Source organism: Drosophila virilis, chromosome 5 (assembly GCF_030788295.1).
Source record: "Drosophila virilis strain 15010-1051.87 chromosome 5, Dvir_AGI_RSII-ME, whole genome shotgun sequence".
Lineage (NCBI taxonomy): Eukaryota > Metazoa > Arthropoda > Insecta > Diptera > Drosophilidae > Drosophila > Drosophila virilis.
In genome coordinates, this window is record NC_091547.1 from 21,513,209 (window position 1) to 21,527,798 (window position 14,590).

Sequence of the window (14,590 nt, forward strand, 5' to 3'; positions counted from 1 at the left end):
GGGACGTACAATGCATGACGATAATAATAATAATAATAATAATAATAATATTTCTTTAATCAAACTACACAATTGATTGCATTATTGACAAGCCAAACGAACGATAAGCGAAGGCAGAAATGGCAGCAGCGCACAGTGGTGCAATTCAATTGTTAATTGAAAACTAATGAGTTTTGCAATTGTCTAAAAATTAAAAATCTAGACAAAGCTGTTATCAAAGTAAGGGCATATCTATATATAGATAAAGTAAGACTGGCTTTATAGTATATTATTAGGCTAGAACTAGTTTTTTTCTTTAAATAAAATATCTTGATATTAAAACTTGGTAATAGATAAATACAATTTATTTTATAGATAAATAAAGCAAAAGCATTCAAACCAATTTTAGCATTCAAACTAATGAGTTTTGCAATTGTCTTCATAAAATTCAAAATCATGGCTAAGCTGTTTTCAAAATAGAAGCATATAGCTGGCTTTGTGTAGAGGATTATATTAAGATATCATATCAAGCAAAAATAACTTGGTTTAATATGTATGATTAAAATGATATACAAGATATAATTATTTTTTTAAAGTTAACACTAATCTAAATATCAGCTAAATTATGATGAACGATGTTCAACGATGAAAGTTGGTTCAGTTCATTCTATTTACCAATTTCATAGCACTTTTTAAAATTGAAAATGCAAAAATTACTCGATGTTCCTATATCTCGAACACTAATTTATACACATACATATACATTGAAGTAAAATTTGGCGAAATAGCTTTTGAATGGATAAATGCAACTGGAACCAGTGTGCGCATACTTCTCAGCGCATCAAATTCGTTGTGGCAACAGCAACAAAATAAGACTAAATAAAATAAACGGAAAATAATAACAGTAACCCCAAATATGTATGTGTACATGTGTGTATGTATTTGTGCGTGTAAGTATGTATATGTGAATGTATGTGTTTATTTAGCAAAGGCAGATAAGTCTCCCCCGCTGCGTAACAAATTAAAGACAACCTATTTTTAGCAAATGCCCTACTCCGCGATTCTCACAAATTCAAGTAAGTGTTGAACGTTTTGAATGCTTTGATTACAAGTGTGATATAAACAACTGCTGATGGTAGTCTAACAAACATTAGATGGAAGGTGTGCATGCATGTATATATGTATTTGTGTATATGTATGAATGAGGATTCAAATCTTTGTATGTATGCATATACTTGTATTATGTTATCAAAAAGTGAAAAAGAAAAGAAAGGAAATATTGCAAGCAATACCATAAATAGCAAAATAATGTGATAAGCGCACATTGAACGACGCCCAGTTAGTTGCCATTGCCACATGGAGCGTTTGGCTGAGGTGCAGCAACAGCAGCCGCTGCAACAACAAGAAGCGACAAGTGCAGTAGAGAAGGACAACGAACGCACCGTGCGCTGCAAACGAATTCGATGCGAGGAGCGGCGACAAAACGCTTTTACTCTCCCGTCTCCCATTCTACTGCGTTCTCGCTCTTTCTTTTGGTTCAGGCGAACGAACGACGACGTCGACGACGACGTCGACGTCGACGGCGTCGGCAGCCAGCATAACACAATTTATCGTTGTCAAAGTTATCGCACACTCACTCGACGATGCCGTCGTTCACGTTGAGGCAGTCGAATTGCCGGGGGCAGCGACGCGGTTGGGTCACAGCCTCGCACAGTGGATACGAAACAATGAAGTATAAATGTAATTTAGGCAGTACTCGGAAAACTCAGATGACTGAAGTACGTATTTTTATATTTTTATGTTTAGTTTAAGAATAACAAATTTACCCTAATATTTAATATAGATAAATTTCCATTTACTTAATAAAATCTTAAATGTAGTATTCTATATTTTGCAATGTTCACATTTAAATGTTTTTTTTTTTTTTTTTTTTTTTTTTTGACAGTTTATTGCAATATGACACCCACTGTGCATTGCTGGACTCTAACTTTACAATCATCGTCGCTCGTTTTGCGGTTGCTTTTGCAGCTTATTTCTAGTTGCTGCACTGGTGCGTGTACGTGTGTGTGTGTGTGTGTGTGTGTTTGTGTGCGTGCGTGCGCGTGTGTGTGTGTTTGTGTGCGTGCGTCGCGTGTGTGTGTGTGTGTGTAAGTGCATGCGTCCGCGTCTTTGTGCTGTGTCTGTGTTTGCTTTTGGTTTCGTTAAAATTGAAAATGCGTGTAACGTGTGTTAATCGACTCGCCCGAATCACGGACTGCCCCAACTAACCCCAAGCAACTGTAGGCGTTACTTTTATTTTTTGCGATAAATTCAGCTCATATTTCCCAAGCAATGCTTGCCCCCTAGCCCATCCCCTTTGAGTAGTTGGCGTCGCTAGTTGAAATTATCATGAGCATTGGCTCGCTTGTTGTAGTTGTTTTTGTTGTTGTCAATTTGTTGAGATAATAAAAACTAACAGTTTGTAGTTTGATTTGTTTAACAAAGCAACGGCAGCAGCAGGTTCGTTGACCAGCTGGAGAGACATACAGTGTCACAAAGTGTTGCGAGCACATATGAAAAAACGCATGAAAAAACAACTAACAAGTAAGAGGTTCTAGTCGGGAGCTACCGACTAGGGGCTACCCTGAACCCTCTTCTTCCTATATGTCAAGTTTGGTGACTCTAGCTATTATTATCTTATTATCGATATCGATCTTTATCGATTGCTTGAAAATGGAGTAAGTTATCGATTATCGGAAACAAATTCGATCTGCGCGGGCACTAGGAGCACCTACATCTAACATTTCAAGAGTCTAGCTCTTATAGGTTCTGAGATCCTTGCGTTCATACATACGGACAGACGGACATGGCTCGATCGACTCGGCTTTTGCTGCTGATCAAGAATATATATACTTTATGGGGTCGAAGTTGCTTCCTTCTGGCTGTTACATGCATTTGAATTTTGCACAAATACAATATACCTTTATACCCATTGTTAATGGGTGCAGGGTATAAAAATATGATTGATTTTTTTGTGATTTTTTTGTGCATCGAAAAATTAGGAATTTCGTGTATTTATCAGTATCTGGCTAATTTAAAAATATGTTTGTACAACTATTTATTGCAGTTGCTGTTGTCGCGTCAAGGTCATCAGCCATCTGTCTCTTTTGGCAAATTGATAACAAAACGCAGAGCAAAAGCTCTTCACTAATGGGGCGCTGCGACGCCGGCAGCGGCTGTGACAGATGCACTAACGTGGATTAAAAATGTGCAGAAGACACGACTAAAGACAACGGCACAAACAAAAGCCGTCGCGCAAACCAACCCAGACAGCATCAGCGGCAGCAAAAACAATGCCAGGAGCAGTAAGCTGCTCGCGCTCTCTCTCTCTCTCTCGCTCTCTTTCTCTCTTGCAGTCTAGCTCTCTTTCATTCGAGCCGTCTATGGCACACACAATGAAAATGAAATGGAACAGCGGTAAATTACGTTTGGTAAGCAAAAAAAGTTTTAAGTGAAATTATGTGCATAGATTGAAGCGAATACTGACAGAGCTGAATATGGCAAAGCCTGTGCGTGTGTGTGTGTGTGTGTGTGCAAGTATTGATTGTCAGTCAGTTTGCATTATAATAAATTGGCCCTTGAGCATGCAATACCTGGTGCACAGTAATTAAATCAGCTGCTAGGTAAATACAGTGAGTCACAGCTTTAATGAACCATCGTGGCAATTGTTGATGATACAAATTAAGTGCTCTTTTATTGATTAATGGTAGTACGTGCACCATTTTAAACAATTATAAAACAGATTTGCAGTCAGACAACGGCTATTTTGTATAGCAAAAAAAAAATCGTTTTTAGCGAGCCTAAACTGTAGTTAATATTTTGGATATGAACAATGCAACCAATGCATTTTTTTTCCAAGGCGCACTCTAATGTGCCTTGCGGGCGACAATGAATGTGAGAGTGTGTCAATTCCATGAGACTTCAGCAATTTTTTTTTATTGGCGTCGAGTGGAAACAGAAGAGAGAGTCTGTTAATCTATTCTTCGAGTTATTTGAAATTAATTAAAAACGCGCATACCTCAATTAAAATAATATGCGATACTAAAATAAACACATCACAGTTTCTGACGCAGCATTAAAACTGTATTTGTTTCAACAAATGATAGCATAAAAGAAGGCACGAAAAAAAAATGTAAAGTGAATAAAATTCCAAAACAACGACGTCGACGTCAACGCATAAAAATGCAAATGAATATGAGAGTACACAAGCAAAAAAAAAATAAGAGCGGCTGTGTGGGAGAGCGCTAAGTGGGGCGACAACTGCGGTCTGAATGGGACAAACGGGAGATGGAAGGCACTGAGCATTGAGAACGCGCGCGCACACACACACGCATACACGCACGCACGCATACACGACGACTGCCGCCGACGCAGTCAAATGTCATTTGTCGTTGCAGGCGCGCTCAGTTGGAGCTTTGAGCACACACGTACGTATGTATGTTGTGACACACACACACACACAGGCACACATTAATAGGCATGACACAGGAGTGAAGCTGGCGAAAAATGTTTGAAATTCAAGCAAGTTGAAATGTTTTGCATATAAATTCGTATTTTTAGTTTTGCGCTTCGCCCCGCACAAAAGCTACGGCAGCTGCGCTGCTTTTCATTCATGTTTCTTGTTGTTGTTGTTGCTGCTGCTGCTGCGCTGCTTTTGTTTTCTTTTAGCGCTCTGGCCATTTGACTCAGACGCTGCCGCTGTTGCCACATTCGTTGTTGTTGCTGTTCTTATAAATTATGTACAAAATGTTGTTGATGTCATTTTCAAATGAAATGGAAAACTTTTGTCGAGGAGTAGCTAAAAAACAAAACACTCATTTCATATTTCAAATATATGTTGAATATATGACACACAAGAAAAATTAACGAACAACCAAAACTGTTCGTACAATTTAAAAAACATTGCAAAAAGCTTTAATTTGCAAACGAAACTTAAAGCTTTAAACTTTTATGCAAGTTCAGTTACATACGTGCCCACCTCTGCCCCTTTCACTCAACGAAGATGCCAACTTTAACTCAACAACAAAAATGAACTTGTGCAAAAGAATTGCAAGCGAAATTGAATGTGAAAGGGCGAGAATGCGAATGAGCGGGAAAGCGGAGGTGGTGTCACAACTTTTCTTTTTTTTTTTTATTGGCAACAGCAAGCGTCGAGGCGCTGTGAAATATTAAGCAATAAAGCACAACAAAAAGTTTTCAACTTCAAAATGTAATGCACACACACGCGCACACATACATGTGTGAATGCTGCTGCTGCAAATGTTAAAAATAGCAGTAGAAAAGGTAGCAGCAGCAGCAGCAGCAGCGACGTCGACGTCGACGTCGTCATCGTTTCTTGTTGTTGTGTGTGCTGTGCCAGCGCTTTTTCGCTGCTGTAATCAAGGCAGCGATGAGCGGAAGAGATAGCGAGGGGCGTGTGGCTGCTGATCATAGAGAAGAGAAATGTGAAGAGATAGAGCGAAGAGAAGATGTAGGTGGTGCTGGCAGAAATATTGGCATAAAGCGTAGTAAGAAGCGTGGCCAAACATAAATTTATTTGTTTGCTTTTGCTCCTGCTTTATATTATTCGTTCTCTTCACACACTTGCCGACTGGCATAACGACTTTGTAACGAAGAATGTAACACAATGAAGCGGCATATCCGCGGGCCATTCAAGTATATTTCTTCATACTTTATACAAAGCATAATAAACTATCTCATGTAGCTGTGAAAATGATGTATGGATAAATAAAGAAATGCAATATAAAATGGATATATTAAATAGGAATGCACATAGCAAGAGTATTTAGTTGTCGGCACTTTGATGATACAAATTCTTGCTTTTATTTCTTTTGTTTAGTTTAACTTGATTTATGAGCCATGCACACACGCACACACACACACACACAGCAGACGCTTTTAGGTATGTATGTATATGCATGCAGACACAGAGAAATCGAACTTTATTGATAGTCGCGCTGTAGCAATAAAAAGTGTGTTCGAAGGGTCGGCGTATGCTGCGGTGGGTGGGTGCGCTCGTTACAAGCAGAGCGCCGACAGTTAAGTGTGTGCGTGTGCGTGTGTGTATAGGCAAAATGTATGCCATGTTTATGTTTGGCACTTGTTTATGGCCAAGAAACTGGCAAAAGCAGACGACGAAACGAAACAAATGACAAGCACAAAAAACAAGATAGAAGCAGAGCACAAAAGTCCTACGAAATTGAAGACAAAGTCAGCAATGCTTCGGCTATGAGCCTTATCTCTTAACATCAAAGTTGCCGTAGAAAAAAGCCATGGCAAGGGGCTAGGGTGTGGGGCATTTCGTTGGATGTCGCCAAAAAGGAGGTCAGCAAAGTTTTAGCTTCAGCTTCTAAAGTCCATTAAAGTGCAAAAAGCACAAGCAAAAACAGAAAAGAAGAAATAAACGCAACTAAAGCCTTTGACATCGTGTAATTTGCTAAGCGCACAGAGCGAGATGGCAAGAGAGCGAGAGAGTGGCAGCAGATGTGTCCATCAAAATGCCCAAAGAACATGCGACTGTTGCGCGACGAAAGGGGTGCGAGCGGTACGCGCAAAATATATGTAAAACAAAACAAAAAAAAATAGAAGAGTTACGTGCCCAAAGTTGGAGCAGAGAGCGCGTGACTGGCAGGTAAAGAAATAACAAGAGTGCTCTAGTCGAGCGTGAACAACGAGAAGATACCACGTAACCAGCTTCAAGTGGCCGTTATATGAAATTCTACGTAAATGCGTGCACAACACACACACACACACACACATACGCAAGCTGTGCCAAACGAGCAGTTGCTGTGCTTCCTCTACCCTTTTCATTTCAGCAAGACGAAATCAACTTTGTTACCTATCTACAGGGTATTAGCAAAGCTATGCAAAGCACATCAGCAAAAGCCAAAGAGGCACAGCCGCTTCTAAAAGATATAAACATGCGGCAACTTAATGAGTGGACTTCCAGGAGGGTGTGTTGGCGAGGGGGGTAGGCCAGGGAGGCTGGCACCTGCCAAAAAAGCAACAAGCAAATAAACACAAGTGCGCAAAGCCAAAAGCGTCGCATGCAAATAAAAATCGCAACAACAACAAAACGTGACGCTATAACAACAAAAGTAAACAAAAGGCGCACAAAAACGGGTGAACGCCAAAGTCAAAATGTGCGCGCAATAAAATACTCGCACAATTGACGAAAAATAAAAGAATAGAAAAATAAAAATAAAACGGTAACAAGAACAGCGAGGACAGCAGCAGAAGTAACAATAACAAGCGAACAGCTTTAAAACGTAGCTGCGAATGTTCGTTTCGCATGCCAAAATGTTTCACCCAGCCAGCGTGTGAGAGAGAGCGAGAGAGAGATAGTGGGCGGGCAGACATGTTTCAATTCGCAAACGTTTTAACGCGCGCTCTGCCTGCCCCACATCAGTTCTTGCACTTTGTCTGTGTCCCACATCTTCGACTGCGCTTGAAGGCAGCGACGACGTCGGCGTCGACGTACATATACCGTTAAGGCGCAGCATGCATGTATTTTCTCTGTAATGGCAACGACTTTGGCGCCCCTCTAAGCACAAAACAATTGTACGCCTCACCATCCCCATACCCAAACACACACACACACACACACACACACACACACACACCGCAGCCACCTGCTGGCAAGGCAGAAAGCAAACAGAGCAGCAAAGGAAGCGAACTGCTTGTTGCACAGTGCAACAGCATTTAGGATTTTTTTTAATTACACGTTTTCATGCAAATTAGAGATGCGACACGACAATAGCACGAGCGGCCACACCTTGATTTTGTTTTCATTTGTAAATTCTATTTTTAGATATATAAGGCGAGAAAATTTAAAACAATAAATGATTTCATATAGCAACGGTAATGTTATATATTACCCAAAATGTTAATTAAACACTTCTAGACTTCCAATGCATTGAACATTTAATTTCTAATGTTTAGCTAGATTTTATTTATTGACTTTTTCATTTTCGAGGGAGCACTGTATTTGTTAATTGCCCATTTTAGCAATTCTATGCTCATTCACACTTCACAGTGGTTTATGACAAGTTTTTCAACAGCCGCATACCACTGTGCGCTGTTTCATTTCGCATAATGATACCGCCACTCATCCTCCCACTCTCTGTCTCATTCACACACTAATGCTCGGACTACTCAACGCTTGCCTTATAATTATTGTCATTACGTCATAAGCATGCAAAACCGACGTCGCGACGTTGCCGAAAGCTGTGCACTGCAAGAAGCGCGCTCTCTCTCTCTCTCTCTCACACACACACACACATGTATATATATAAATTCAAAAGGGCAGCGTTGCCGTCCTTTTTGATTTTGTTTTGATTTGCTTGGGATATTAATTTGGCGCGCGTTTTGCGTTCATTTTCTTCTTGGCCATTGCTGAGTATTTTCTTGTGCGCTTATTTTTAATGTGCATTTAAATGTTTGTTTTACGTAATAATTTGTTATTTTTATTGTTAGAACATGCAATGAATCGCTAATAGGGCAAAGGCGCCCAAGCGGCCGCAGTTGACATGCAAAAAGCTCAGGCAATTAACTTAACGTTCGAGAAGGCACGCGATAAAAGCCGAGTGCTTTTTTTTTACCGCTCAAATGGAGCGTAAAATTGACAGAAAATAAAAATTACGAATTGTTGCAATTGAACTTGAATAAGATGTCAGTGAGCGGTAAATGCAAATCAAAAGCTCAAGTGGTGTGCGTGAGTGTATGTGTGTGACAGCTTTCCAATTAGAATGTGTGTGTGTGTGTGTGTGTGTGAGTGCATTTACACGGATATGTGTGAGTGGGTGCAATGATGCATTAAATAAAATTGATAAACTGCAATAAATACACGCAATTGATTGCATGTCACAAATACTCTCACTTTCTCACGTGTGGGGTGTATACACGCACGCACACATACATATGCAAATGCATGCATGTGTGTGCGTCTCGTTTGCGGCGTCTGCAGCAACAATAACGCGGCCAACTAAACAGCTGAGCGTCAGCCAAATCGGCGGCACACACACACACACACACAAACACACATTAAAGGCACAGACAGCGGAGATTACATACGCACGGTCACACCGCGCTATGGGGCGTGTGCGCATGTATTTGTGCTTTTAGCTAAATTACAAAATATAAACAGACAAAACAGCTTACCGTTAGTTTTATGAGTGCAGTCAAGCTATATACAGTTATTCGTTTAATTTAGCGCAATTCAATTTGCAAGCGCAACTCTAAAAAATCGCCACACCAATATTCATAACACATGTTGTTTGTTTGTTTTTTGTTCATTTAAACTTTGTTAATTTAAAAACAGCAGATTTAAATAATTTTATTTTGTCACTAAAATGCCGCATTTACATATTTCTTATTTTTGCTGAAAATTCGAGCAGAACGCGTGCGTATCACACAACAACAAAAAGAGCACTGCATTGAGTGTGACTGTACTGCACCAACAGAAAATACCAAAAAATTAAGTAGAAAATACTGATTTTATGCTGAAAATTTCCTAAATTTGGTGGCGTTCGACAATCAGCTGTTTGTGCAGTGGCAGCCCTTGCCATGTTAATAACTAGAAGGTTAAGCTTCGCAGTTCAAATAAATAAAACCTGAGGCTGATAAGTTTGATGTGTCAGCACTTAAAATGAGTGTTATACTTTACGTTTTGATTATTACGTTTTGATACACGAATTGAGGAACTCTAATCTAGTTAAGCTACACCTTAAATGAACTAAAGCTAGTGTTCTGTGCTTGCCTTAATAATTGCCTATTGTCTGAGCGTGTGACGTAATGTGCGGAAGAGAATGTCACACGTAACCTTGAAATCGTAACAGGTGGCAACGCTGCGATTGTCACAAGTGATGTGTGTGTGTGTGTGTTTATGCGCGTATGTTGCAAAAAAATTTTTAATCAAATTAAAATTAGGAATATAAACCCAATTGGAAAGCAACAAACGTGCTGGCCGCGTGCAGCTGCAACTAGTTAACCGTTATGGCCAATCGCACGCGCAACAACACGACCAAGGTCGAGGCGCTAATCGAGAGCTGCCGCAGCGAAGGCAAATGGCAACGCGTCATCGAGCTGACGGACGAGCTGAAATCGGGATCACCGCATAACGGTAAAGCGTGGCCTTATATCCAAAATAAACTGGGACCTTTATCGCAATTCCCCCTTTTCGACTGACTTACAGAATGCCTGGCCAACTTTCTGATGGGCGAGGCGCGCCTCGAAAGCTATCTGGAGGAGCATGCGGTGGCCCCCGAAACGAACTTTGGCCGCGCCAAAAGCGGCCTCGCCGACGGCAGGCGCTATCTAAATCTCGCTCTCGGCGAGAGCGGCCAAAAGGCGGGCATCGCTCTTGACGCGCACCTGCTGCTGGCCAAGCTGTGCTACGCCTGCGGCGAGTACGAGCAGAGTTTGGAGAACTTTGTCAAGGCGGAGCTCAATACGCTCGCTGAGAAGGAGCTGACGCTGTAAGTTGCGCAACCTACCAGATGTTAAGCGTCTTTGCCCAGCAATAAATAAATAAATATTTTAAATATTTGTATTCGAAAACAGACGCAGCCTCAAGATTCTGGCCGAATCTTATGCCATCAAAGGCCTGTGCCTGGAGCAGCAGGCCTCCAAGCCGACATCCAAATTCAAGAAGGCCGAAAAGGACACGGAAATGGTGCGTTTTGCTGTTCACTCAATTTATTAACTAATTAGCAAATATCCCTGCAATTTTCTCGCAGATCTGTTGCTTTGAGCGCGCCTCTGATCTGGGTCTGCTCTATCTGCAGGAACACGATGTTGGCTGCGGCGGCAATAGCTCCTCGAACAATTCCACAGCCGGCTCCACGCTGAATGTGAACGCGGGCGTGCAGCAGTCGTCGAGCAGCTTTGCCATTAGCAGCAACCTGCAGAGCAGCAGCGCAACGCTGGAGGTGAGTCGACGCATGGGCGCCATACTGGAGACGGCGCTGCAGCGTGCGCCCATTGTGCTGATCAAGGCGGGCAAGCTGCAGGCGGCCGTGGAACGTTATCGCATCATGTTGAATGCCATCGAGACGCGTGCAACGCAATCGTTGCGCTTAACGCTCGCCCGCCAGCTGGCCGAGGTGCTGCTGCGCGGCGTTTCGGGCACAATATATGCTCCCCCCTTTACCACCAAATCGGGCGGCAGTACTTTACGTGGCGGCGGCGCCGCCAAGCGTCTGTGGAAGCCGCGCAAATATGCGGCACGTCAGCAATTCACGCCGCGCAATCAACAGGAGGAGATCATTCTCTTACTGCTCATCGCTGAGGCCTTGGCCGTACGGGACACTGTGCTCTCGCAGAGTCCGGAATTTCGGCTGGCGCGTCAGCATGCCATGGGCAATGTGACGGCTGTTTATGATCTGCTCACGCTGGCCACCATACGCTGGGGCTTGGTGCAGCTGCTCAATGAATCGTTCGAGAAGGCGCTCAAGTTTAGCTTTGGGGAGCAGCATATCTGGCGACAGTACGGCCTCAGTTTGATGGCCGCAGAGAAGCATGCGCATGCACTGCGCGTGCTGCAGGAGTCGATGAAGCTAACGCCCGGCGATCCGCTGCCCTGTTTGCATGCCTCACGCCTGTGCTACGAGAGCCTCGAGACCGTCAAGCAGGGCCTGGACTATGCGCAGCAGGCGCTCAAGCGCGAGGTGAAGGGTGAGTAGAGCTCATCCCAATGGAGCCAGATAATCTAGCAGCCCTTTGCTTCTCCTGTCAGGCCTGCGTCCCTCGCGCAGTCAGCTCTTCGTGGGCATTGGCTATCAGCAGCTGGCCATACAATCAACTCTCAAGAGCGAACGCGATGCGTACAACAAACTGGCGCTGGAGTCTCTGGAGCGTGCCGTGCAGCATGATGGCAACGATCACCTGGCCGAATACTATTTGTCCCTGCAGTATGCTCTGCTCAATCAGCTGGGCGAGGCACTGAGCCACATACGTTTCGCGCTGGCGCTGCGCATGGAGCATGCACCGTGCCTGCATCTGTTTGCCCTGCTGCTGACCGCATCGCGTCGTCCGCGTGAGGCGCTGGGCGTGGTTGAGGATGCGCTGCATGAGTTTCCCGATAATCTGCAGCTGTTGCATGTTAAAGCACACTTGCAACTGCATCTGGAGGATGCGGAAACCGCCTTGGCCACCGTACAGCATATGCTCGCCGTTTGGCGGGAGGTGTACGAGGCGCAGCTGGCCGCCGACGAGGAGAAGCATTCGGATACCAAAAGCGGTGTCCATCTGGTGCATTCATCACAAATGTCTGACAAGGACTCAAGTAAGTCAAGCTGTCGTGCGTTTGAGGCGCTTGCAGCTAGTTTAAAATCAACAGCAACAACAACAACAACAACAACACTTGACACTAATAACAACAATATATATTCTGTACAAAAACACACACACACACACACACATGCATACATATATATTATATACACATATATATACATATATAAACATCTATTACATCTATGTAACTACCCAACTTCTGCGGAATGTGTCTGTCTAAAAAACCAATTCATAAAACCATACAAAATAATTGTAAGTCTCAATTGCAAATTTAACTCAATGTTAACACCAACCTCGGCATGCACCGAAGTTTTTTATACTCTTGCAAACGTTATAGATTTCTAATCTCAAAATGTGTAGCGCTAGGCGAAGTTTTTCTCTAAGGAAAATTGATTTACCTTAATTTTTTTATATATTTTTATTTGTATTATGTTTAATGTTGATTAAAGCAGCTGAATATGGGCTTCCATTAAATAAATTCAAACTTTAGGATAGGTTGTAGATATTTGATATCAAATGCAAAAAGTGAAGATCGAATTTTTACCATAAATATTTTGTTAAAATGAGGGTTGTAAGAACAAAAAAAGCATATTAAACAATTACAAATTGTATTCTTTATTAGAGAAGAGAGCAATTTTATTATTAGAGCATCTGTTTGCAAGTGTGTAAAATGCTTTCTTTTATTTAAACTTATGCCTTGCGCTGCTTTCAAAACTATTTTTCCCCCCGCTTCTCTTGTGGCTCTTCTGCTTGATTTTCTATGCGTGCTTTTAACTTTGGCATCTTGTTGCATGCGTCGACTTAACTAATGCACTTTTAATTTTTGTTGGTATATTACAAACATTTTCTCTACTTGATTTTATACTCTTCCACTTTGCTTGCTCTCGTTTTGATTTCGTATTTATAATTCTCAACTTGTTGTTGCCACTTAAAGATTCCGTCTATGCTGCCTCGTTGGCCGCAGTGTCGCGCGTGGAGCAGGCTCTGAGCGAGGCCGCCAGCTCGTTGAGCTCCTTTACGCAACGGCCGGGACCCCGTAGACCTTGGATGCTGCAAATTGAGGTTCGTTTTTTGGTTGATTTCATAATAATTATTTCAACTTAATTCAAATTCTCTTATGTAGATTTGGCTGCTGCTCGCAGATGTCTACATGCGCATCGATCAGCCCAATGAGGCGCTCAACTGCATACACGAAGCGACGCAAATATATCCGCTCTCGCATCAGATAATGTTTATGGTGAGCTATGTCTGTGCGTTTAATACCCATTCAATGTTTAACATGCACTTTACAGCGCGGTCAGGTGCATGTTTATTTGGAGCAGTGGCTGGAGGCCAAGCAATGCTTTCTGAATGCAGTTGCCGCCAATCCGAATCATACGGAAGCTCTGCGTGCTTTGGGCGAAACGCATTTAATACTGGGCGAACCGCGGCTGGCCGAAAAGATGCTCAAGGATGCTGCCAAATTGGATCCAAATTGCCCAAAGATATGGCAAGTGTTACAATTTTACAATTTTTATGCATGCCTCACTGATAAATCTATCTGCAGGTTTGCGCTGGGTCAGGTTATGGAAACATTGGGGGATTTCAATGCATCCGCCGATTGTTTTGCCACCTCGCTGCAATTGGAGCCGTCGTGTCCGGTGCTTCCGTTTACCTCGATACCTTTAGTTTTCGACTAGGCATTTTCATGTAAACATGCATTTGTTTTTTGTTTATCGTTTATGTAGCATACCTCAACTAACCTCAAAGAGAAAAAAAAAGAGAAGAAACCGAACAGAGCAATATTACTTACTAGACAATTTAACGATATGTATTTTATTTATATAATTTTTGTTTTTATTATGATTTTCAATTGTTATTGTCAGTATTAAGGCAAACGTTGATGGTGTAAATTGTGTGTGTGTGTGTGTGTGTGTGTGCGTGTATAAATTATTAGCTAGCCCTATTCAAAATGTTAAATGCATAACCACTAAACTAAGCCAACTATATAAATATTAACAACAATTTAACTGTCTGTAACAGCCCAAGTTCATTCCAATTACTTTGATAGATGATATCCAAGGCGATGAAAAACTTGGCAGTTTATAGAAAAGAAATGGAATTTAATTGTTTTCATATTATATCTATTGCATATTGTTATATACATATACGTAAACCTATACAACCGTATACCAAATTAATTATTTAATTTAAAATTATATATACATAAAATGGATATTTGGAATGGAAATGTTTTGATTTCTAATTTATTGCACCTCGATTTCTTATATATAATGAT

At 41.8% G+C, this 14,590-nt stretch overlaps 2 protein-coding genes across 4 annotated transcripts in view; one reads left to right on the plus strand and one right to left on the minus strand.

Moving 5' to 3' along the window:
* bin3 (bicoid-interacting protein 3) overlaps nt 1–9,444 on the minus strand; it is a 53,233-nt gene extending 43,789 nt beyond the window's left edge. For both annotated transcript variants that reach the window (XM_070210522.1, XM_070210520.1), the window contains exon 1: nt 9,178–9,444. The gene's annotated coding sequence lies outside the window, so the exon portion shown is untranslated. The remainder of the gene's footprint in view (nt 1–9,177) is intronic.
* A 297-nt stretch (nt 9,445–9,741) lies between these two features.
* Nucleotides 9,742–14,542, plus strand: Ttc7 (tetratricopeptide repeat domain 7). 2 transcript variants are annotated; one of them, XM_015174010.3, is made up of 9 exons: nt 9,742–10,138; nt 10,211–10,493; nt 10,579–10,690; nt 10,755–11,691; nt 11,753–12,301; nt 13,277–13,374; nt 13,436–13,549; nt 13,605–13,801; nt 13,859–14,542. In XM_015174010.3, the coding sequence occupies exons 1-9, from the start codon at nt 10,012–10,014 to the stop codon at nt 13,989–13,991; spliced, it is 2,550 nt and encodes an 849-aa protein (XP_015029496.1). In that variant the 5' UTR covers nt 9,742–10,011; the 3' UTR covers nt 13,992–14,542. The 2 variants fall into 2 exon arrangements, with proteins under 2 accessions (XP_015029496.1, XP_002049197.2); XM_002049161.4 differs by having other exon boundaries at nt 9,748–10,138; nt 13,247–13,374.
* Nucleotides 14,543–14,590: the final 48 nt, after the last annotated feature.

Bases quoted from the DNA above. Each gene is read 5' to 3' on its own strand.
- Ttc7 (XM_002049161.4), top strand. From the start codon at position 10,012: ATGGCCAATCGCACGCGCAACAACACGACCAAGGTCGAGGCGCTAATC. The intron at 10,139-10,210 runs GTAAAGCGTGGC...ACTGACTTACAG, and splicing joins ATCGGGATCACCGCATAACG to AATGCCTGGCCAACTTTCTG. The intron at 10,494-10,578 runs GTAAGTTGCGCA...ATTCGAAAACAG, and splicing joins GCTGAGAAGGAGCTGACGCT to ACGCAGCCTCAAGATTCTGG.